Source organism: Sturnira hondurensis, unplaced genomic scaffold, assembly GCF_014824575.4.
Source record: "Sturnira hondurensis isolate 20B ecotype Veracruz unplaced genomic scaffold, ASM1482457v3 Scaffold0016663, whole genome shotgun sequence".
Lineage (NCBI taxonomy): Eukaryota > Metazoa > Chordata > Mammalia > Chiroptera > Phyllostomidae > Sturnira > Sturnira hondurensis.
Genome location: NW_028089294.1, coordinates 11,796,400 through 11,815,474, shown reverse-complemented (window position 1 = coordinate 11,815,474; position 19,075 = coordinate 11,796,400). Strand labels below are relative to the sequence as shown.

The window sequence follows — 19,075 nt, the reverse complement described above, 5'->3', positions numbered from 1 at the left end:
ACCAACATAAAACCCTTAAAAGTGATATACCCAAAAATGAACCAGAAAAGGCTAGGTATCATTGAAAACGAAAAAAATGCACATTATACCAGTAGTAATGGTAAAATGGGTCTCTGTTAGCCCTATACTAACAAAAAGAATGTTAACAGTGTAAATAAAAGATAATGCATTTTCTTTTTTTGCTAGATTGCTAGATTGATAAACACCAAAGCCAAAGAAGTATTTTGGAGACAAATAAATAATAAGCACATTAAAAGCAATGCCACTTTCTCTTCATTTAATAAATTGCAAGGTGCTTTGTCTTTAAAGAAATGACTTTTGGCCTTGGTTAAAGTAGATTGAGTGCCAGCCTGCAAACCAAAGGGTCGCTGGTTCAATTCCCAGTCAGGGCACATGTCTGGGTTGTGGGCCAGGTCCCCAGCAGGGGGGCGCATGAGAAGCAACCACACACTGATGTTTCTCTCCTACTCTTTCTCTCTTCCTTTCCCTCTAAAAATAAAATAAATAAAATCTTTTTTAAAAATTACCTTTAAACATTAACATGTCCTCACTGTTGTCACACATGTAAAAGAAGCTTTAATATAAAAAAATGGGGGGGAAATCAGTAGGCATTCTCTTAGAAATAAATGTACTTCACATATAATACCTCCAGAAATTCATATTTGTGGATTTACTTACGAGTGTCATCCATACACCCAATATGTAAGTTACCTGAGTGTCTGCCCCCATAAATACTCAACTACTTATTCTAAATGATGTAAACAAGTAATTTTTAAAAGTGTTTCATGGCAAGTGTAGATATTTTAACTAAAACATAAAATGTTAAATGAGATTCCTTCCTGGGTGGGGGAGTGGAAACGAGACAGAAGTGGGGAGAGCTGGGGGGATGGGCTAGGGGGATGGGCTGAGGGAAAAGGCAGAAAACTATACTTGAACAACAATTAAAATTTAAAAAAAGAAAAAAATTCCTTTTACCCTCTTTTTTGCCATGCAAGACTTTCTGAAAGATATGAATTTAGTTACTATCTAAGTATATCCTGGGTTTATTTTTAATTACAGTTTTAGGAAATTACAATAATAGGAAAAGACTGCAACTATAAATATGAGGAAGAACTTAACTAAACGTATCCCTTTTAAAATTTCTTAAACAGCCAGCCAGAGTGCTATTTTTGAAACACAAATTGGATCCCATCACTCTCCTGCTTTTAAAATGGCTTTCAATGGCTTTCCACGATAAGAGGATAAAATCCAAAATTCTTAAAACGGGTTCTAAAGTCTCAAGTAAACTGGCCCCTTTTTGTACTACTCTTCCCCTTGAACACAAAACTTCCTGTACACTGGTCTTCTTGCAGTTCCTTGATAACACAGACAACTTTGCCTACTTCAAAGCCTCCACACATTCCTTTTGCTTGGCTTAAAAATCATTTCCTCAGAGATGCCTTCCCCAAGATCTTACCCACAAACCTCACCAATCAAGTGTAAACTGTGAATTCAAGGACCTTTCAAGGGGTTCACAAAATCAAAGCTCTTTTCATAACAATAAAGAATTTATGTGCTTTTTTACACTGTGATGACATCTGCACTTACAATACAAAAGGCTGGGTAAACTGCTGGCACATTAGAACTACTATCAAGGTAATGGAACCAAAAAGTATTCTTCGCCTTCACCCACACCCAGTTTTTTTTTAAGGCCAGTTTCTCTTGAACACAATTGTATAAAATTATTTTGTATGACGAAATGCATTTGATTTGTGGTGATAAGTGCATAAAACACTTCTACTGCACATAGCAGTACATCTTCTGGAAAAGCATTCATGTGATTACGAGTTGTGAATGAAGCTAGGCCTTTTTTCATGGAACACAATTTTTATGTCAAAAACTGACTGCAGAGAAAGTACAGGTATCCAATTTAGGTATCATATTTTGCCATTTATAATGTGCACCTTTTTGCCCAAATTTTTGAGGGAAAAATAAGGATGCGCATTATACATGGGTAGTGCTTATTTGTTACAGGCACATAAAATTTCTTGTGCCTTGTATCTGTTCTTAAGTTCCGTGAGTATTTGTTACATAAAATTTCTTGTAACATAGTATGTTCAAAAATAAATGCCAAAAATTCTTTATAATATTTTTAAAAGTATCTAAATATAAATAAATAAATAACTGAGTTTAAAAATTGAAACGAAAGATTTTTTTCGCGAAAGTGTGGGCCCCAAACCGGCAGACACGTACACAGAGTGCATAATGCATGGCAAAACACAGTAGCTGGCAGATGGACAAAGTGCGCCTGCCACTTCAAAGAAAACAGCTGATGTATTTACTGCCAATGATAAAATTGAGGCTTTTAAGTGAAAACTAGACCTTTGCACAACTTCTATTCCTATGAGATTGACACCTTCCCAATTCTTAAAGACTTTTCCAATGAAATTGGTGCTGACATTAACACGTGGTTTCCTGACACTGTATATCAACATTTAAAAGATTTACATAATTCAATAAACAAATAGTTTCTAAATGTTCCATGCAAGATGCTAAAATAATCATACAAAGTTAGAAGATCCCTTCAAAGGTCAAGTAGAGTACAAAAGATGATCCTGGTTGACATGTAGAAAACGGATTAGTGTGAAAGGTAAGAATGAAAGCTAATGGTATAGAATTTGACCTCCTCTCTTGGACTGCTCTTTATTATTTCTCTTTACTTCTCATAGTTCCCAAAAGGATGCTCTTTGTCTGTTTTATCAAAGACTCTAAAGACATTGCAAATTTCAGAAGGAGGCACTTTAAAGAGAATACAAATATGACTGTGAATTACTATTTTTAAATAGTAATTCAAATTAATTTATTCTGTATTCAATTATTATATACTAGTTGCCAAAAATAAGCTGACTACATCATCTTTCATCCTCTCTTTTTACTAATCTCCTTTGTCATATTCTTAGTCCTTGGTTTCCTTCCCTTTTTATTCTTTATCTTTTTCCTTCAAGTCTCATTTTCCATTGACTTAATTAACACAAGCTGTCCACATCTACCAATATCGTCCCTGTATCTCTACATAAATTCTAAGGCCAAATCTGATTTGGAGGTACCCTCCCAGTATATACTGTCATCAATAAAGATTCTGTCAAATAAAAAAAATTTGGAAAAGGCTGCTACATGTACTAACCTTGATGACAGCTGATTTATAGGTCCAGGGTCAAAAAAAGGAAATTTCTGAAAATATTTCCAATCTAATTTCTATTTGTTCTTATTCATGAAATAATTTAGTTAAAATTATATATTAAATATGTGTCAAGATTTATTTAAAGACACCCCTCAAAACATGAAAAATGGGGTAGGGCTAACCAAATTCTCATCAATTTGCCAACATTATTATTTTATTTATTATTTAAATTTTTCTAAAAATAATTCTCAGAAAGGATAGGTACAATGTCCAGAGCACACTACATAAAAACAAAAGAGGGCAGCTTTTTGTTTGTTTGTTTTAAAAAACTGAACAAATTGCTCAAAGGAAAAAGAGTAGGCTGTGGGTAAATTTTCTTTTTAAACGTATGGCTGCTCTGAGTCACTTCTTTTGAACGAGTACGTCCACCTCTACTAGCACGGATGCACTGCGGTCACTAGAACTACTCTTAACAATCAACACTGCACAGAATTAAAGTCATCGATTTTATCCATTCACACAGTGTGTATACAACTAGCAATACGAACTGGACCTTTATACTGGTTCGCATGTAGTAAATTAACTAAATAAAATGCTGGTGAGAAAATTAAGTAATTTGGGTGGCTATTTCCAGCAGAAATTTTTGAAAGTTCATATATTTCTTATTTGAGAGAGTAATATACTAACTTTTTAAAAGCCCACAAGTTTCTCATTTGAGACAGTAGTATACTACACTACTCAGTCTCAATTTGCCAGAAAGGTTTTTTATAAAGCTAATTTCAGAGCTGTCATTAAATTATTAAACATTTATACGCTTCAAGCACCATGAGATATACTGTAAATTCTAAAATAATTCAAGTAACTTATCCTGTCAATGAGAAATTATTCTCTCATTAAGTACAATAAAGAATTTTAAATTAGAAAGCAATTAAAATAGAAAATGCTCACCTCCAGATTTTCAAAGAAAAATTTTAAACCAAGATATTTTAACTGTCAGTGTTCCTGGACCCAATTCTAATATGGGGGGTGGAGCACAGGGGGTAGTTCTCCAAGCTCCAACAGGCAGTTCTCAGGCTCTGCCTGGAAACAGCATCAGATTCCACAGGTTCGGGTTCAGTCCTACAAGAACGCCCCCAGAACCCCCACTTCAGACACCAGTTGGAAGCCCAGGTTGTAACGTGTACTTCACTAACCGGCTATAAATCAGAAGTTCCCATGATCCTCTCTTTGGGTTCAATTAATTTGCTAAAGCAGCTCACAGAACTCAGAGAAACATTTTACTTACAAAATCACTGGCTTATTACAAAAGAATATAACTCAGAAAAAACCAGTTAGAAGAGATGCACAGGGCAAGCCATGGGGAAAGGGAGTAGAACTTCCGCTCCCTTTACAGGGTGCCGCTCTCCCTTAGATCAACCCAGAGGTTCTCTGAAGCTTTCCTTTTGGGTTTGGAAGGCAGCTATGTTCACCACTATACCACTAACACCAACTCCTTTCGGTTTTGTATGGAGACCATGGCCATAAATGATTCAACCCCCAAGCCCCCCTTATTCCCCAGAGGTCAGGAGTGGACTGAAAAGTTCCAACCCTCTAATCATAGGATTGTTCTCCTGGCAACCAGGCCCTACCCTCAGGTGGGATCCAAAAGTCACCTCATTATACCTCTCTATGACAAGAGGAAATTCCAAGGGTTGGGGACCTGTGAGTTAGGAACTGTGGGATAAAACCGAATATACACGAAAAATACATTTTGGTCACCTGAATGACCAAATTTTTATTTCTTATAAATAACACTATCACATTAACATTGTAACATTTGCAGAACTACACATTTTACCATCCTAAGAGAATGAAAAAATAATATTTAACTTTCTATAACCTATAAAAGATATCAAATTTATAAAAAGGCAAATTCCTAATGAATGAGTATATAGTAACAATAAGTATGCAAAACAAATTACTTCAGTGACAAGGCAGCTGCAATTCCCAACATTACTCTGTAACAAAATGGTCTCTGACTGGATTACTTACGTAATAGATGGATCCACTTGTTTGTAAGCATGAGCAGCACAAGACCCACAGTAAGTATATCCTGCATGGCTACAAAACAAAACATTTGTAAACTTAAGCATCAAATTCAGAAATTGAGATATGCTGAAAAAAACACTTTCAAAGAAATAGAACTACAGTAAACATAAAAATTGAGTGTACAGATTAAAAAGCAATGTACTAATAATGCAACTCCTAGACAATAATAAGAAGCCATAATTGTTCTGTGTTCCAATTTTAAATTTTAAAGAATATTTTACAACTTTTTGCTCTCAAGAGAAGTTAGATTTGGTGATATCCAAGGCTTAGTTGAAGTTGCTAATGGAACACTAATGATATATGAGTTTTTAACATTCCTCTTCAATACCATTAACAGACTATTACATAACAATGATAAAACTAAGAACAAGCCAAACGAAACCAAAACAAACACCCTACAACTAATAATTCTCTTCCCTCTGTGTGTTTAGCTGTAAGAGAATTTACTTGTCCTTCTATATGTTATTTTCTCTCTTAACTACACATCCCTCCCATCCTCTGGTCCCAGCAGTAAGAGTGGGTCTTTTATCACCTATAAAATGACCATTTGGGGAACTTATTTTTGTCTCTTGACTCATTCAAGTTACACCAGGCTAGAAACATTTTCCTTAGTGCTTTCTTATTAATGTGTGGCCAGTGGTGGTATACTGGTAAATTTTAACAACTGGCTCTGCAGAAAAAGAAAATGTGTGTGTGTGTAAATAACCTTATAAATTTTACTTAATTAGAAAACTACATACCACACAATTTACAAATAATGAAAAAATATATAATACTCTTTCTTTATTACAAATTCCACATAGCCAGCTGACTGTCACAGAATGATTTCACTGATTTTAGCTAAACTATTATTCATAGCTCAGGGATGGCTGCAATCCACAAGAGTGAAACAATGAAGACATTCAACAATTCGAATGACTTCTTTACTGATTAGATAATAGGTTTCAAATACTAGAAGGAATATTTCCTTCCTCACTTCTTTTCACTATTAAGAATGAAAAGGCTACAGACACAACAATTTTAAGTTTAATTTGCATTATTCACCTTTCCCCATTACTTTCTTAAAATAGAAAATCAATAAAAACTAAAGCCCTAATTTGTAGCAACTTGCCAATTAATGTGGAGTAAATCATTCCCCAATCATGGCTAATTTCAAGATACCCAGTAACCTGAAAAGACAAAACACAGTATTGGAGAAAATATTTATAAAGCATATCTGATCAAAGATTTACACCTAATACATCAAAAATGTCAAAATATTGCCCTGGCTGGTATAGCTCAGTGGATTGAGCGCGGGCCTACGAACCACACGATCACAGTTCGATTCCCAGTCAGGGCACATGCCTGGGTTGCAGGCCAGTTCCCAGCAGGGGATTCACAAGAGGCAACCATAACATTGATATTTCTCTCCTTCCCTCCCCCTCTAAAGATAAATAAATAAAATACTTTTTAAAAATGTCAAAACAAACATCCCAATATGTAAAAACAGGAAACTTTTGGCAAGACAAAGAGTTCTGAAGACTGGTTGTAAAACAATGTGAATGTACTTATCACTGTACTTAACTGTTCATGTAAATGGTTAAAAGTGATTAATATAGTAAATTTTGTGAGTGTACTTCACCACAATTTTAAAAAATTTAATAGGAAAGTGTATGAATAGATACTTCATCAAAGAATACACTGAGATGGCAAATTAAGCACATAAAAGAATGCTCACCTCGGACCTCCGGCCAAGATGGAGGTGTAGGTAGACACACTGTGCCTCCTCACACAACCAAAAGAAGGACAACAAAAATTTAAAAACAAAAAACAACCAGAACTGACAGAAAACCGGACTGTATGGAAGTCTGACAACCAAGGAGATAAAGAAGACACATTCACCCAGACCAGTAAGAGGGGTGGAGTCGGGCAGAGAGGACTCGGGCAGAGAGGACCTGGGCAGAGAAGACCCGGGCAAGGCAGCGGCTGGCAGATGGCAAGGTGGTGGGCTGTGGGGCACAGCGCACAAAGCTGTAGCTGTCCGGCAAGACAGCAGCGGGTGGGCCTGCCAGGAGGCGACTGCAAACCAGGTGGTCCCACATTCGTGTGCAGATAAACCAGGAGAAACAACTGGGAAGCGGGATGGACTGCTCAACCCAGAGCTCTAGAGCGGGGAAATAAAGCCTCAAAACACAGACTGAAGACACCTGTGTGGGGGGTAGGCAGCAGGTGGAGAGACTTCCAGACTCACAGCTGAGTTCGTTGTAGAGACCCACAGGGTCCTAGAACGTACACAAGCCCATCCACCAGGAAGGACACCAGAAGGGCCCAATTTGCTTGTGGGAAGTGGGGAAAGTGACTAACATTCGGCAGAGAGCAGAACAAGCACCATTGCTCCCTCTCGGACCCCTTCCCTATATATACAGTCACAACCCAGCAACTGGGTTGCCGCATTCTGGTGAACACCTAACCCCGGCCCTCATACGTAACAGGCGCGGCAAGACAAAAAATGGCCCAAACGAAAGAATAAATCAAAGCTCCAGAGAAAATATAACTAAGCAATGAAGAGATAGCCAACCTATCAGATGCACAGTTCAAAACACTGGTGATCAGGATGCTCACAGAACTGGTTGATTTTAGTCACAAATTAGAGGAACATATGAAGTCTAAACTAGGTGAAATGAAGGGAAATGCACAGGAAACCAATAGTGATGGGAAGGAAACTGGGACTCAGATCAATGGAGTGGACCAGAAGGAAGAAAAAAATGACCAAACAGAAAAATAAGAAGAAACAAGAATTCCAAAAAATGAGGAGAGGCTTAGAAAACTCCAGGACATCTTTAAATGTTCCAACATCCAAATTATAGGGGTACCAGAAGGGGAAGAGGAAGAGCAACAAGTGGAAAACTTATTTGAACAATTAATAAAGGAGAACTTCCCCAGTCTGGCAAAGGAAATAGACTTCCAGGAAATCCAGGAAGCTCAGATAGTTCCAAAGAAGTTGGACCCAAGAAGGAACACACCGAGGCACATCCTAATTACATTGCCCAAGATTAAAATGAAGGAGAGAATCCTAGAAGCAGCAAGAGATAAGGGGACAGTTACCTACAAAGGAGTTCCCATTAGACTGTCAGCTGATTTCTCAAAAGAGACCTTACAGGCAAGAAGGGACTGGGAAGAAGTATTCCAAGTCATGAAAGGCAAGGACCTACATCCAAGATTGCTCTATCAAGCAAAGCTTTCATTTAGAATGGAAGGACAGGTAAAGTGCTTCTGCTTCTTGGATAAGGTCAAGTTACAAGTTCATCATCACCAAGCCCTTATTATATGAAATGTTAAAGGGACTTATCTAAGAAACAGATGATATCAAAACTATGAACAGTAAAATGACAACAAACTCACAGTTATTAACAACCATGCCTAAAACAATAACAAAAGCAAACTCCTAGAACAGGAACAGGACCACAGAAATGGAGATTACACGGAGGGTTAGCAACAGAGGCAGTGGGAAGAGGAGATAGGGGGAAAATGTACAGAGAATAAGTAGCATAGATGGTAGGTAGAAAGTAGAAAGGGGGAGGCTAAGAATAGTATAGGAAATGTAGAGGCCAAAGAACTTATATGTACAACCCAGGGACATAAACTAAAGTGGGGGAATGTGGGTGGGAGGGCCTATGCAGGGTGGAGGGGAGTGAAGAGGGGAAAATGGGACAACTGTAATAGTATAATCAATAAAATATATTTTTAAAAAAAGAATGCTCACCACCATTTAGTCATCAAGGAAAGGCCAATTAAAACTAAAATGAGAGCCCTGGCCAAGCAGGTCAGTTCATTGGAACATCATCTCAATACTCCAAGGTTGTGTGGGTTCAATCCCCAGTCAGGGCACATACAAAAAATCAACCAATGAATACATACATAAGTAGAACAACAAAAATTGATCTCTCTCTCTCCAATAAAAATTTTAATTTGAAAACTAAAATGAGATACCACTAAATACTCACTAGAATAGCTAAAATTAAAATGAGTGACCATCTCAATTATGGCAAGGATATAGAACAGAAACTCAATGTGTACTTGTAGTAATGGAAAACAGGGTGGCAATTGCTTAAACAGTTAAACATACTCCCTCCCTGTGATCCAAGCCACTCTACTCCTTAAAAAAAAAAAAAAAGGCAATGTGTCCACCTCACAAAGATTTGTACACAAATCTTCATCCCTGTTTTATTTGCAATAACCCAAAACTGGAAACAACTGAATGACCCTCAAAAGGCAAATGGATAAGCCCTGGCTGGTGTAGCTCAGTGGATTGAGCACGGGCCTGCGAACCAGAGGATCGCAGTTCAATTCCCAGTCAGGGCACATGCCTGGGTTGCAATCCCGTCCCCAGCAGGGGCCAGTTCCCAGCAGGGGACACACGAAAAGCAACCATACATTGATATTTCTCTCCCTCTCTCTTTCCCATCCCTTCTAAAGATAAATAAAATCTAAAAAATAAATAAATAAAATTTAAAAAAAAAAGGCAAATGGATAAACTATCTGCACTGTATCCATACAAAAGAATACAATTTAGCAATAGAAAGAAATGAACTACTGACACACTCAAAATAATTATGCTTAAAAATGGCAAAATAAAGAAATATGCTCAGAGAAACCAGACAAAAAAAAGTTCATACTATATGATGCCATTTAAATAACTCTAGAAAATAAAAACTAATGTACAGTAACAGAAACTATATCAGTGGATATGAAATGAGAATTACAACAGGGTACAAGAGAAATTGGGAATGGTGAGTATGTTCATTATCTTAACTGTGGTGATAGTTTCACAGGTGTATACATAGTTCAAACTTATCAACTGTATACTTTACATATATGCACCTGTATGTTAATCATACAACAATGAAGCTCTATTTTCAAAGTGACCCTCATCTGAACTAGGTAAGGTTGTGAATGTAGAAAGAGATTCACATAAGTCAACCACAGCAATACAGGATAGCAAGGTGCTTAATTGGGAATTCAGTTATATAGAACATTAAGCACGCTGAAATCACCAAGGGCTTTATTGGTCAGATTAATGGTAATCACTCTATCCAAGGGAGCCTATTAAGTTGCTTGATATAACAATACTTTCACAACACAGATCTAATCTTAGCCAGATGGAAATGTATGTTGTTCTCTGGCTCAGCAAATACAGTTTTGCTGTCATCCTGCACTGATCTTGACACTCTAGTTTAATTGGGTGCTCTATTTTATTTGATCATGTCCCAATCTTCTAGGACTTAAGAAGACTTTTTCAGACCCCTAATATCTGTTTCTGATTTTAACATTACTGGCTCCCCCTTCTCAATTCAAAAATACGCTATCTCAGTGGAAATGCAGACTGGTGCAGTCACTGTGGAAAACAGTATGGAATTTCCTCAAAAAACTAAAGATGGAACTGCCTTGTGATCCAGCAATCCCACTGCTGGGTTTATACTCAAAAGAACCTATTACCCTAATGTTCATAGCAGTGTTATTTACAATAGCCAAGTGCTAGAAACAGCCCAAGTGCCCATCAGTAAATAAGTGGATCAAAAAACTGTGGTACATTTACACAGTGGAATACTATGCAGTGGAAAGAAAGATAGAACTCCTACCCTTCATGACAGCATGGACTAGAGAGCATCATGCTAAGTGAAATGAGCCAGGAAGTGAAAGACAAATACCATATGATCTCACCTATAAGTGGAACCTAATCAACAAAACAAACAAGTAAGCAAAACAGAACCAGAGACATGGAAATAAAGAACAACCTGACAGTGACCAGACGAGAGGGGGGAGGATGTATCAGGGGAAAGAAGGGAAAGGGGCAAGTCAAAGAACATGAATAGAGGACTCGTGGGCACAGACGATGGGGTGGGGATGGACTGTGGGAGTGGGGAGGCCCAGGGCTGGGGAGAGTAATGGGGAAAATAGTGGACAACTGTAACTGAACAACAATTTTTTACAAAGAATACATATAAACTATTAAAAAATAAATTTAAAATACATGCTACCTTGCCTGGCCATAAAATCTCAGATTGTGACACTGCTTTGCTCTCACTTATCACTTACTCCATCCCTCTAATTCCCATCGTTACACTTTAAACTGGCCCTTCCATCTTAGATTTGCTTTACAGACTTTAGTTGCTATTTCTCATTCTTTAATTTAAAGACCCTGAACCCCATACTCTGATCTCTAAATCAACCTGTCTTTCTGGTCTGAGCCTCTCCCAGTTTTACCAATCCTGTTCCTATCCAACTCATTTCTTAAATGTCAGAAAGGCTTTTTAGAAGCTTTGGGTTCTTTAAGTATGTAAAGGACAGAAATGGTGAGAAAAGAAGACAAAGGGCACAAAAAAAGATGAGCAAATGTCCAAGTGTATGATGTTGATGAGAAAATATGAGACTGCCCTGAGTGGAACAAAAGACTAATGCTAAGCTAGAGTCAGACAGGAGTTTGATACAAGTTACTGAAAAACTGTTGTATGCTCTTGAGCAGGGGAGTGACAATTTAAAACTTTTATTAGTCTAGTACTGAAAAACACGAGAACAAGGGACACATTAGAAGCAGGAGGTGCTAAGCAAAGCTCTCTTGAAAATTGTGGCATGAGGTAATAATACCATGGTCTAGAATGATGTCAGTAGTAGTGGGAATGAGACATGAATGCTTTATCAGGGTGTCCAACCTTTTGGCGTTTCTGGGCCACACTGGAAGAAAAGTTGTCTTGTGCCACACATTAAATATGCAAATACTAACAAAAACTGATGAGCAAAGAAAAAAGAGGTTTTAAGTAAATTTGCAATTTTGTGTTGGGCTGCATTAATAGCCATTGAGTTGGACACACCCACTAGAATCCAAAAAGAAAAACTCAAAATGTCTTAGTGACCAAGTACCTACAGGAAGACAGTCACGATAATGGTAACAACTAACATTTACTGACTGCTTACTATGCATCAGGCACTCTTCTGTGTAACGCAAAGCATTAAACTTATTTAATGCTCACACTAACACTATGAGATGGGAATTATTATTTTTCTCATTTTATAGATCAAGAAACTAAAGGAGAAAGGTTAAGAAACTTGATCAAGGTCAAAAATAGATAGTAACCCCAGGACTTAAAGCCAGGCAGTAAAACTCCAGAACCCATTCTTAACCACCCATTCTTTACATATTTGAAGGAACAAGGAAACGAGTCCATGGAGTAGAAAAAGCAAGCCTAAAACCTAGAAGAATACTTACAGAATCATACATCCTATAAAACTATTATACAGGGAAGGACAACAAGTTTGAAAATACAACTAAGCTAAATGTTTTATAAGAGAACTCAGTTCACGATTTCAGTCTTTCTAAAGTTGAAGACTGAAAGGTCTACTTTAAAGAACAAAATAGTTGTGAAGAGTGGAAGAGACCTAATTTGGAGAAAGAATACATTGCAGAGTATTTTAAAAAGTCATTAAGCATATCATCCCTCTTAACACCCATCATGAGAAACTCATGAATGGACCCAGAACACAGTCAAAGAAGAGAATTTCTAATACTTTCCTTTAAGAAAGCCAGAGTAATCATTATCAAATCTCACTACTGATCCTCTGTTCCTGCCCCACTTCTCTTGCTAAGATCTTATATTTATATGAAGGTTACATTAAGGGATTACTCCCAATAAAGGAGGTTTCACCAAGGGAACATCTAAGGGTTTTTTTCTTTTGTGCTTAATAGCCAAAAGACCAGTAAAGACGTGGACTCTAGAGATATTTAAGCATGCATCGTAAAAGCATGTCACAGTCAGTCTTTCAAAAGCTATGAAAATCCTTAATACAAAGTCATCCCTGCGAGCTTTTCCAGGTCACCCTGGTTCCCAATGTAACTTTTCATGAAGGCAAATACTGAGGTTGGCCAAAAAGTCTGTTTGGTTCTTTCCATAAGATGACTCTAGTAGCACTTAGTTTTCTTTAACTTCATTCAAAACAATTTTATTAGATTGTATCGTCACAGTTGTCACATCAGTGTGCATTTTTTAAAAAACTTACCAAAACTGGGGAATTTTGGTAACCATTTTAAGAAATTTTTGTGTAGCTATATTTAGAAAATATGTGTAGCCATGTATTTTCTTCCATATTGAAGATGGAAGAAAATATGTAACATTTTTGGCACATTATCCTTTATTGTTTCAAGAAAGGTACAAATGCAAAGAAAAAGATTCATGCAATGAATGGAGAAGGTGCTGTGACTGATCCAATGTGTCAAAAGTGGTTTGTGAAGTTTCCTGCTGGAGATTTCTCTCTAGATGATGTTCCACAGTCGGGTAGACCAGGTGAAGTTGACAGCGATGAAATCGAGACATTGAGAACAACCCATGTTATCCCATGGGGAGGATATATGACATACTCAAAATATCCAAATCAATAGTTATTTGTGAAAATGAAACATGTGACTTTTATTTTACAGAAAAACTAATTGAACTTTTTGGCCAACCCAATATAAAATTATATTTTAATATCTACGATTTGTCACTAGGCTAAACCATGCCTCTATAAACTAAACTGATCCTTCTCTTAGGCACTTTTGCTTCCCCCTTTACTCCTACACAGCAGACCCTTTACACCATTAAGTCCTGCTTCTAACCGTCTAGAATCTCTGTGGCCCCACAGAGCAGCAATCAAATGAGGACACAAGGCCAATGTCCATGATCATTCACTGATTAAGTGACAGTTTCCCACACACCAACTTGGCAGTGTGGTATATTTTAAATTCCTATGTCAGGCAAAATTACCAATTACTGCATGACAAGGATTTTCACTTGTTAAGTCTCAGACTACCAAGGTTATAGGTGAATAGTATAAACCGTGAATGCCAAGAGTTTACCACACATTCTCTGAGAGGCTTTTCATTAAATATGATATAGGGAACAAAAGAATACTTACTTAGATTCAACTAAGTCAGGTTCTCACACTCCTAGTTCTAATTAATAGCAGCAAAATGGAAAATAAAAAGACTGACCTAGATGAAATGAGAAGATTGGACCAGATGAAATAAGAAGACCTCTAGTGATAACAAAAGTCTGTAAGATCTACTTAAGCTAAAGCATGATCTGACAAGCTAGAAACTAAAATTAAAACAACCTGAAAGACAACTGGCTCTAAACAGTTTGCAGACTGCCTCTCTAAATTTTATTGTGCTGTACTTAGCCTTTATTATTTTCTTTCATAGGCACTTCTCAATGGCCCTCAAGAGTCCCGCTTCAATAAAAAGTATTAGTAGGTGATTATCTCCCCCCAAAATGTCCAGGTTAGATAGTCATTATTCAGAATATTTTATTTTTATAAAATGGAATCTCACAAATATTAAATAAACAATACTTTGAGCTAAAGAAAGTTATTAAAGTTAGTCAAGTCAAACAAGAATAAACTAACCCCAAGTCACACATCTAGAATTTTTAATGCTAAAATATATAGGATTTCAGCTATTGCCATGAATAACCTATTAATATAAATAAGAATGAAAACTAAACAAGTCGCATCCCTTTACTAACTTGAACTGTGTAATTTATGATTCACTGTTTTATAATACACACTGGTGGAGCTCTACAGGTATGCCTCGCTATATGCAAACTGGTATTCTATATAAATACTTATTTTCTAATTTTTTTAAAACTAGTTTTTACATTAAAAGTAATACATGTACACAGTAAAAAAGTGAAAGTGCCCTTTATTCCATACAACTCCTATCAGGTTAACTACTAACAAGTTAAACTTTATTTTAAATGTACGAAGGGGGCTTCAATATTTATAGATTCTGCTATACAGTAAAAAAATAATTAAACAACCCCATCCTCAATTTTCTGATTATATTTTTACAGTCAACATGTGTTTCCTTCAGTGAGGCATACCTGTACAGCTCCATTCTAAGGGTTGCTAAGATACTCCTGCACACTGCAGGACAAACACCAATGCTGGCATTGTGGCACGTGAGCAATGTGGTATCTGGCGGTCACGGCAGAAAGGCTTTGGATCTCCTAGTTCATGAGATCATTTCAATATACTGTATATCCCTGGGACACATACTGTCTCCTGTGCCTCAAGATAAGTAAGATAGCTCTAAATTCAAACAAAGGATATTTGTTAATCATGTTAAAATCTTTTGAATTCCCCAAATGTGCCTGCCTATATGTCAAACTCATTTTCACCAGGGGCCACATCAGACTCAAGGTTGCCTTCAAAGGACCAAATGTAATTGTAGGACTGTATAAATGTAACTATTTTCATTTACAAGGGGCAAGGAGCAAGGAGCTCGGCATTGCCGCTGGGTAGAAATAAGTTGCTGGGCTGTATAAAACAAGGTGGAGGGCTGGATTCAGCCCGTGGGCCTTGTGTTTGCCACCTGTGGGTTAGTCTTTAAGACTGATCAACAGTTAGTTTACGGGTCAATTTACTCTTTAATGGTATCAGTCTATTTAATATACATCAATATATAAATGAGCAATCTGCTTAAGCACTTTCGAAAGTGTGCTATCTAGGCTGTGTTTGTGTTTTTACGGTCCCCCTTTTATGATTTATGCCTATAAAGCAAAATCTAAGAAAAGCTCGTTCCAGAGAGCTAGAATTTATAAAATTTAAAGTATGTTTTGACTGACTTGATTTGAAATAAAAATAGAATCTTAAAATTTTCAGTTTTTTAATTACTATATAAGCATATTCTTACAAAAAAACTTTGTGCTTGTATGAGTATAACAATAAAAAATGTGTTACTTTTCTACCTCAAAAAAAGTAACTCTGCAAAGAAAATAATTACTTCTGGAAACCATATAGTAAGACAAATTACTTTATGTTCATATGTTAACAAAAATGGATACTGCCTATATATGCATCAACATTACAACGTCCCTATATAACAGGAAAAAAGTACACCACAGGCAAAACTATTTTCAAATATCCATTTTAAAACTTGAGGTAACTTGGTCCTGACTGGTGTGGCTCAGCTGATTGGGTGGCACCCTGCAAAGTGAAAGGTCAACAGTTCAATTACCAGTCAGGGCACACCCCTGGGCTGTGGGCATACCAGGGGCAGCCTCAATGTTTCTCTCTCACATTGATGTTCCTCTCCCTCTCTTGCTCTCTCCCTCCCTTCCCACGCTCTAAAAATAAATAAATAAATAATCTCTTTAAAAACTTAAGGTAATTTGGAAATTAAAATTTTTACAATTCAAATATTTATAACTTAGGCTCACACACTTCATTTCTCAGGCCATGGCCAGGGATTTCAATTTTACACTAACTACAAGAAGGAAACAAGTCTGGCTACTTTTTCATAAATAACCAACCTCAACTTAATTATATGTTGATTCAGTTCCGCTCCCACATTTATAACAAGTTTTAACTAGGAGGGGCGCAAACCGCAATAGCCAAACACCAGCAAAACAATGTGCAAGACAATACAACTTATCTCATGCGTTACTACAAAGAGATTCATTGTTTCTCCCCCCAATCAAGGGCCTCACTTGAACAAAATTCCCCTCTTATCCCTGTATTAATTTTTCCTTCTCCACTGGTTCATTTCATCAACAATATAACACTTCACTGTCTTTTATCCTGAATAAAAATTCTCCTGACACCATATTCCCACTGCCCTATTTGCCTAATTTACAGCAAAATTCCTGGGGGAGAGGGGAAGGGACTATGTATACTCGCAATCTTCATTTCACTCTCAGATTCTTTTTTTAAAATATGTTTTACTGATTATACCATTACAGTTGTTCTATTCCCCCCTTCATTCCCCTCCACCCTGCACCCTCCCCCCTTTAATGAGCACGTGTCAAGTTCTTTAGATTCTATATTTCCCCTACTATTCTTGCCCTCCCCCCTATCTATTTTTTACCTACTGTCTATGCTATTTATTTTCTGTATCTTCTCCCCCTTCTCCTCCTCCCACTCCCCTCCATGTGATCTCCATTTCTATGGTTCCACTCCTGATCTAGTTGTCCTCTTGATTTGCTTTTGTTTTAGGTGTGGTTGCTAATAACTGTGAGTTTGCTGTCCTTTCACTGTTCATATTTTTTATCTTCTTTTTCTTAGATAAGTCCCTTTAACACTTCATATGATAAGGGCTTGGTGATGATGAACTCCTTGAATTTGACCTTATCTGAGAAGCACTTTATCTGCCCTTCCATTCTAAATGAAAACTTTGCAGGATAGAGCAATTTTGACTGTAGGTCTTTGGATTTCATGACTTGGAATACTTCTTTCCAGCCCCTTCTTGCCTGTAAGGTCTCTTTTGAGAAATCTGCTGACAGTCTGATGGGTACTCCTTGGTAGGTGACTGTCCCCTTATCTCTTGCTGCTTCTAGGATTCTCTCCTTCATTTTAATCTTGGCTAATGTAATTATGATGTGCCTTGGTGTGTTCCTTCTTGTGTCCAACTTCTTTGGGACTCTTTGAGCTTCCTGGATTTCCTGGAAGTCTATTTCCTTTGCCAGACTGGGGAAGTTCTCCTTTATTATTTGTTCAAATAAGTTTTCCACTCATGGCTGTTTCTTTTCCCCTTCTGGTACCCCTATAATTCAGATGTTGGAACGTTTAAAGATGTCCTGGAGGTTCCTAAGCCTCTCCTCATTTTTTTTTGAATTCTTGTAACTTCACTTTTTCCTGTTTGGTCATTTCTTCCTTTCTTCTGGTCCACCCCCTTGATTTGAGTCCCAGTTTCCTTTCCATCACTATTGGTTTCCTGTGCATTTCCCTTCATTTCACCTAGTTTAGCCTTCCTATGTTCCTCTAATTTGTGGCTAAAATCAATCAGTTCTGTGAACATCCTGATCACCAATGTCTTGAATTGTGCATCTGAGAGGTTCGATATTTCCTGGTCCCTTAGAGTTATCAGCTCTGGGGCTTTGAATTCTTCTTGAGCCATATTTTGGACTGTTCATGCCTGTTACGTATGAGGAGCAGGGCCCTAGGTGTTCACCAGGGCCGGGCCACTCAGTAGCTGGGTTGTGATGCTGTATGTGGGGGCGGGGCCAAAGGGAAGCAATGGCGGGCCCCCTCCTCAGTAGCTGGGTTGTGATGCTGTATGTGGGGGCGGGGCCAAAGGGAAGCAATGGCGGGCCCCCTCTGCTGCCTCCCCCCAGCAGTGGCGGCCGCGCGGTCTGTCCCACTCCTTACTCCTTTGCTGGTTTATCTGCGCGTGAATGTGTGACCACAGCCAGCCCGCCGCCCCGAGCCCTCATTGGGTCAGCATGACTCGAGCTGCCTGGGCGCGTGGGGTCAGGGGATCTTTCTTGCCTGTCCCCACTCCGCAGCTGGCTCCGCCCCTCTTACCAGTCCAGTTGAATGGTTCCTGTTGTCGGACTTCCGTATAGTTCAATTTCTGTTCTTTGGCTGCGTCTTTGTTCTCCAGACCTTTGTTGTATTCAAACTTGGTTGTGGGAGAAGGCACAGTGTTTCCACCTACGCCTCCATCTTGGCGGAAGTCTTCACTCTCAGATTCTTTCTTGAACCTACACCAATCATGCCTTCATCCCCAACACCTCACAGAAATTGTTGTTATCAAGGTAAACCAGCAATATCCACATTGCAAAATCCAAGGATCAATTCTCAGTCCTCATCTTATTTGACCAATTGGCTGAATTTCACAGAGCTGATCCTTTGCTCCTCCATGACACATTTTTCATCGTTTTGCCTCCCAGAAACATCATTCATCCTTGGTTATCCTCTTTGTTCACTGGTCCTCCTTCAGTATCTCCTTTGCAAATGCTCATCTTCCATCTGCCCTCTACATAAAGTTGTTTGCCTAAGGGGCTTAAGTCCTTGAACCTCTTCTTTTCTCTATCTTTA

General features: G+C 37.9%; 1 protein-coding gene across 2 annotated transcripts in view; it reads right to left on the bottom strand.

Annotated features, from left to right (window-relative positions):
• MEMO1 (mediator of cell motility 1) overlaps nt 1–19,075 on the bottom strand; it is a 110,817-nt gene that overhangs the window by 47,115 nt on the left and 44,627 nt on the right. For both annotated transcript variants that reach the window (XM_037066635.1, XM_037066634.1), the window contains exon 3: nt 5,192–5,260. In XM_037066635.1, coding sequence (XP_036922530.1) covers nt 5,192–5,260 — 69 coding nt within the window. The remainder of the gene's footprint in view (nt 1–5,191; nt 5,261–19,075) is intronic.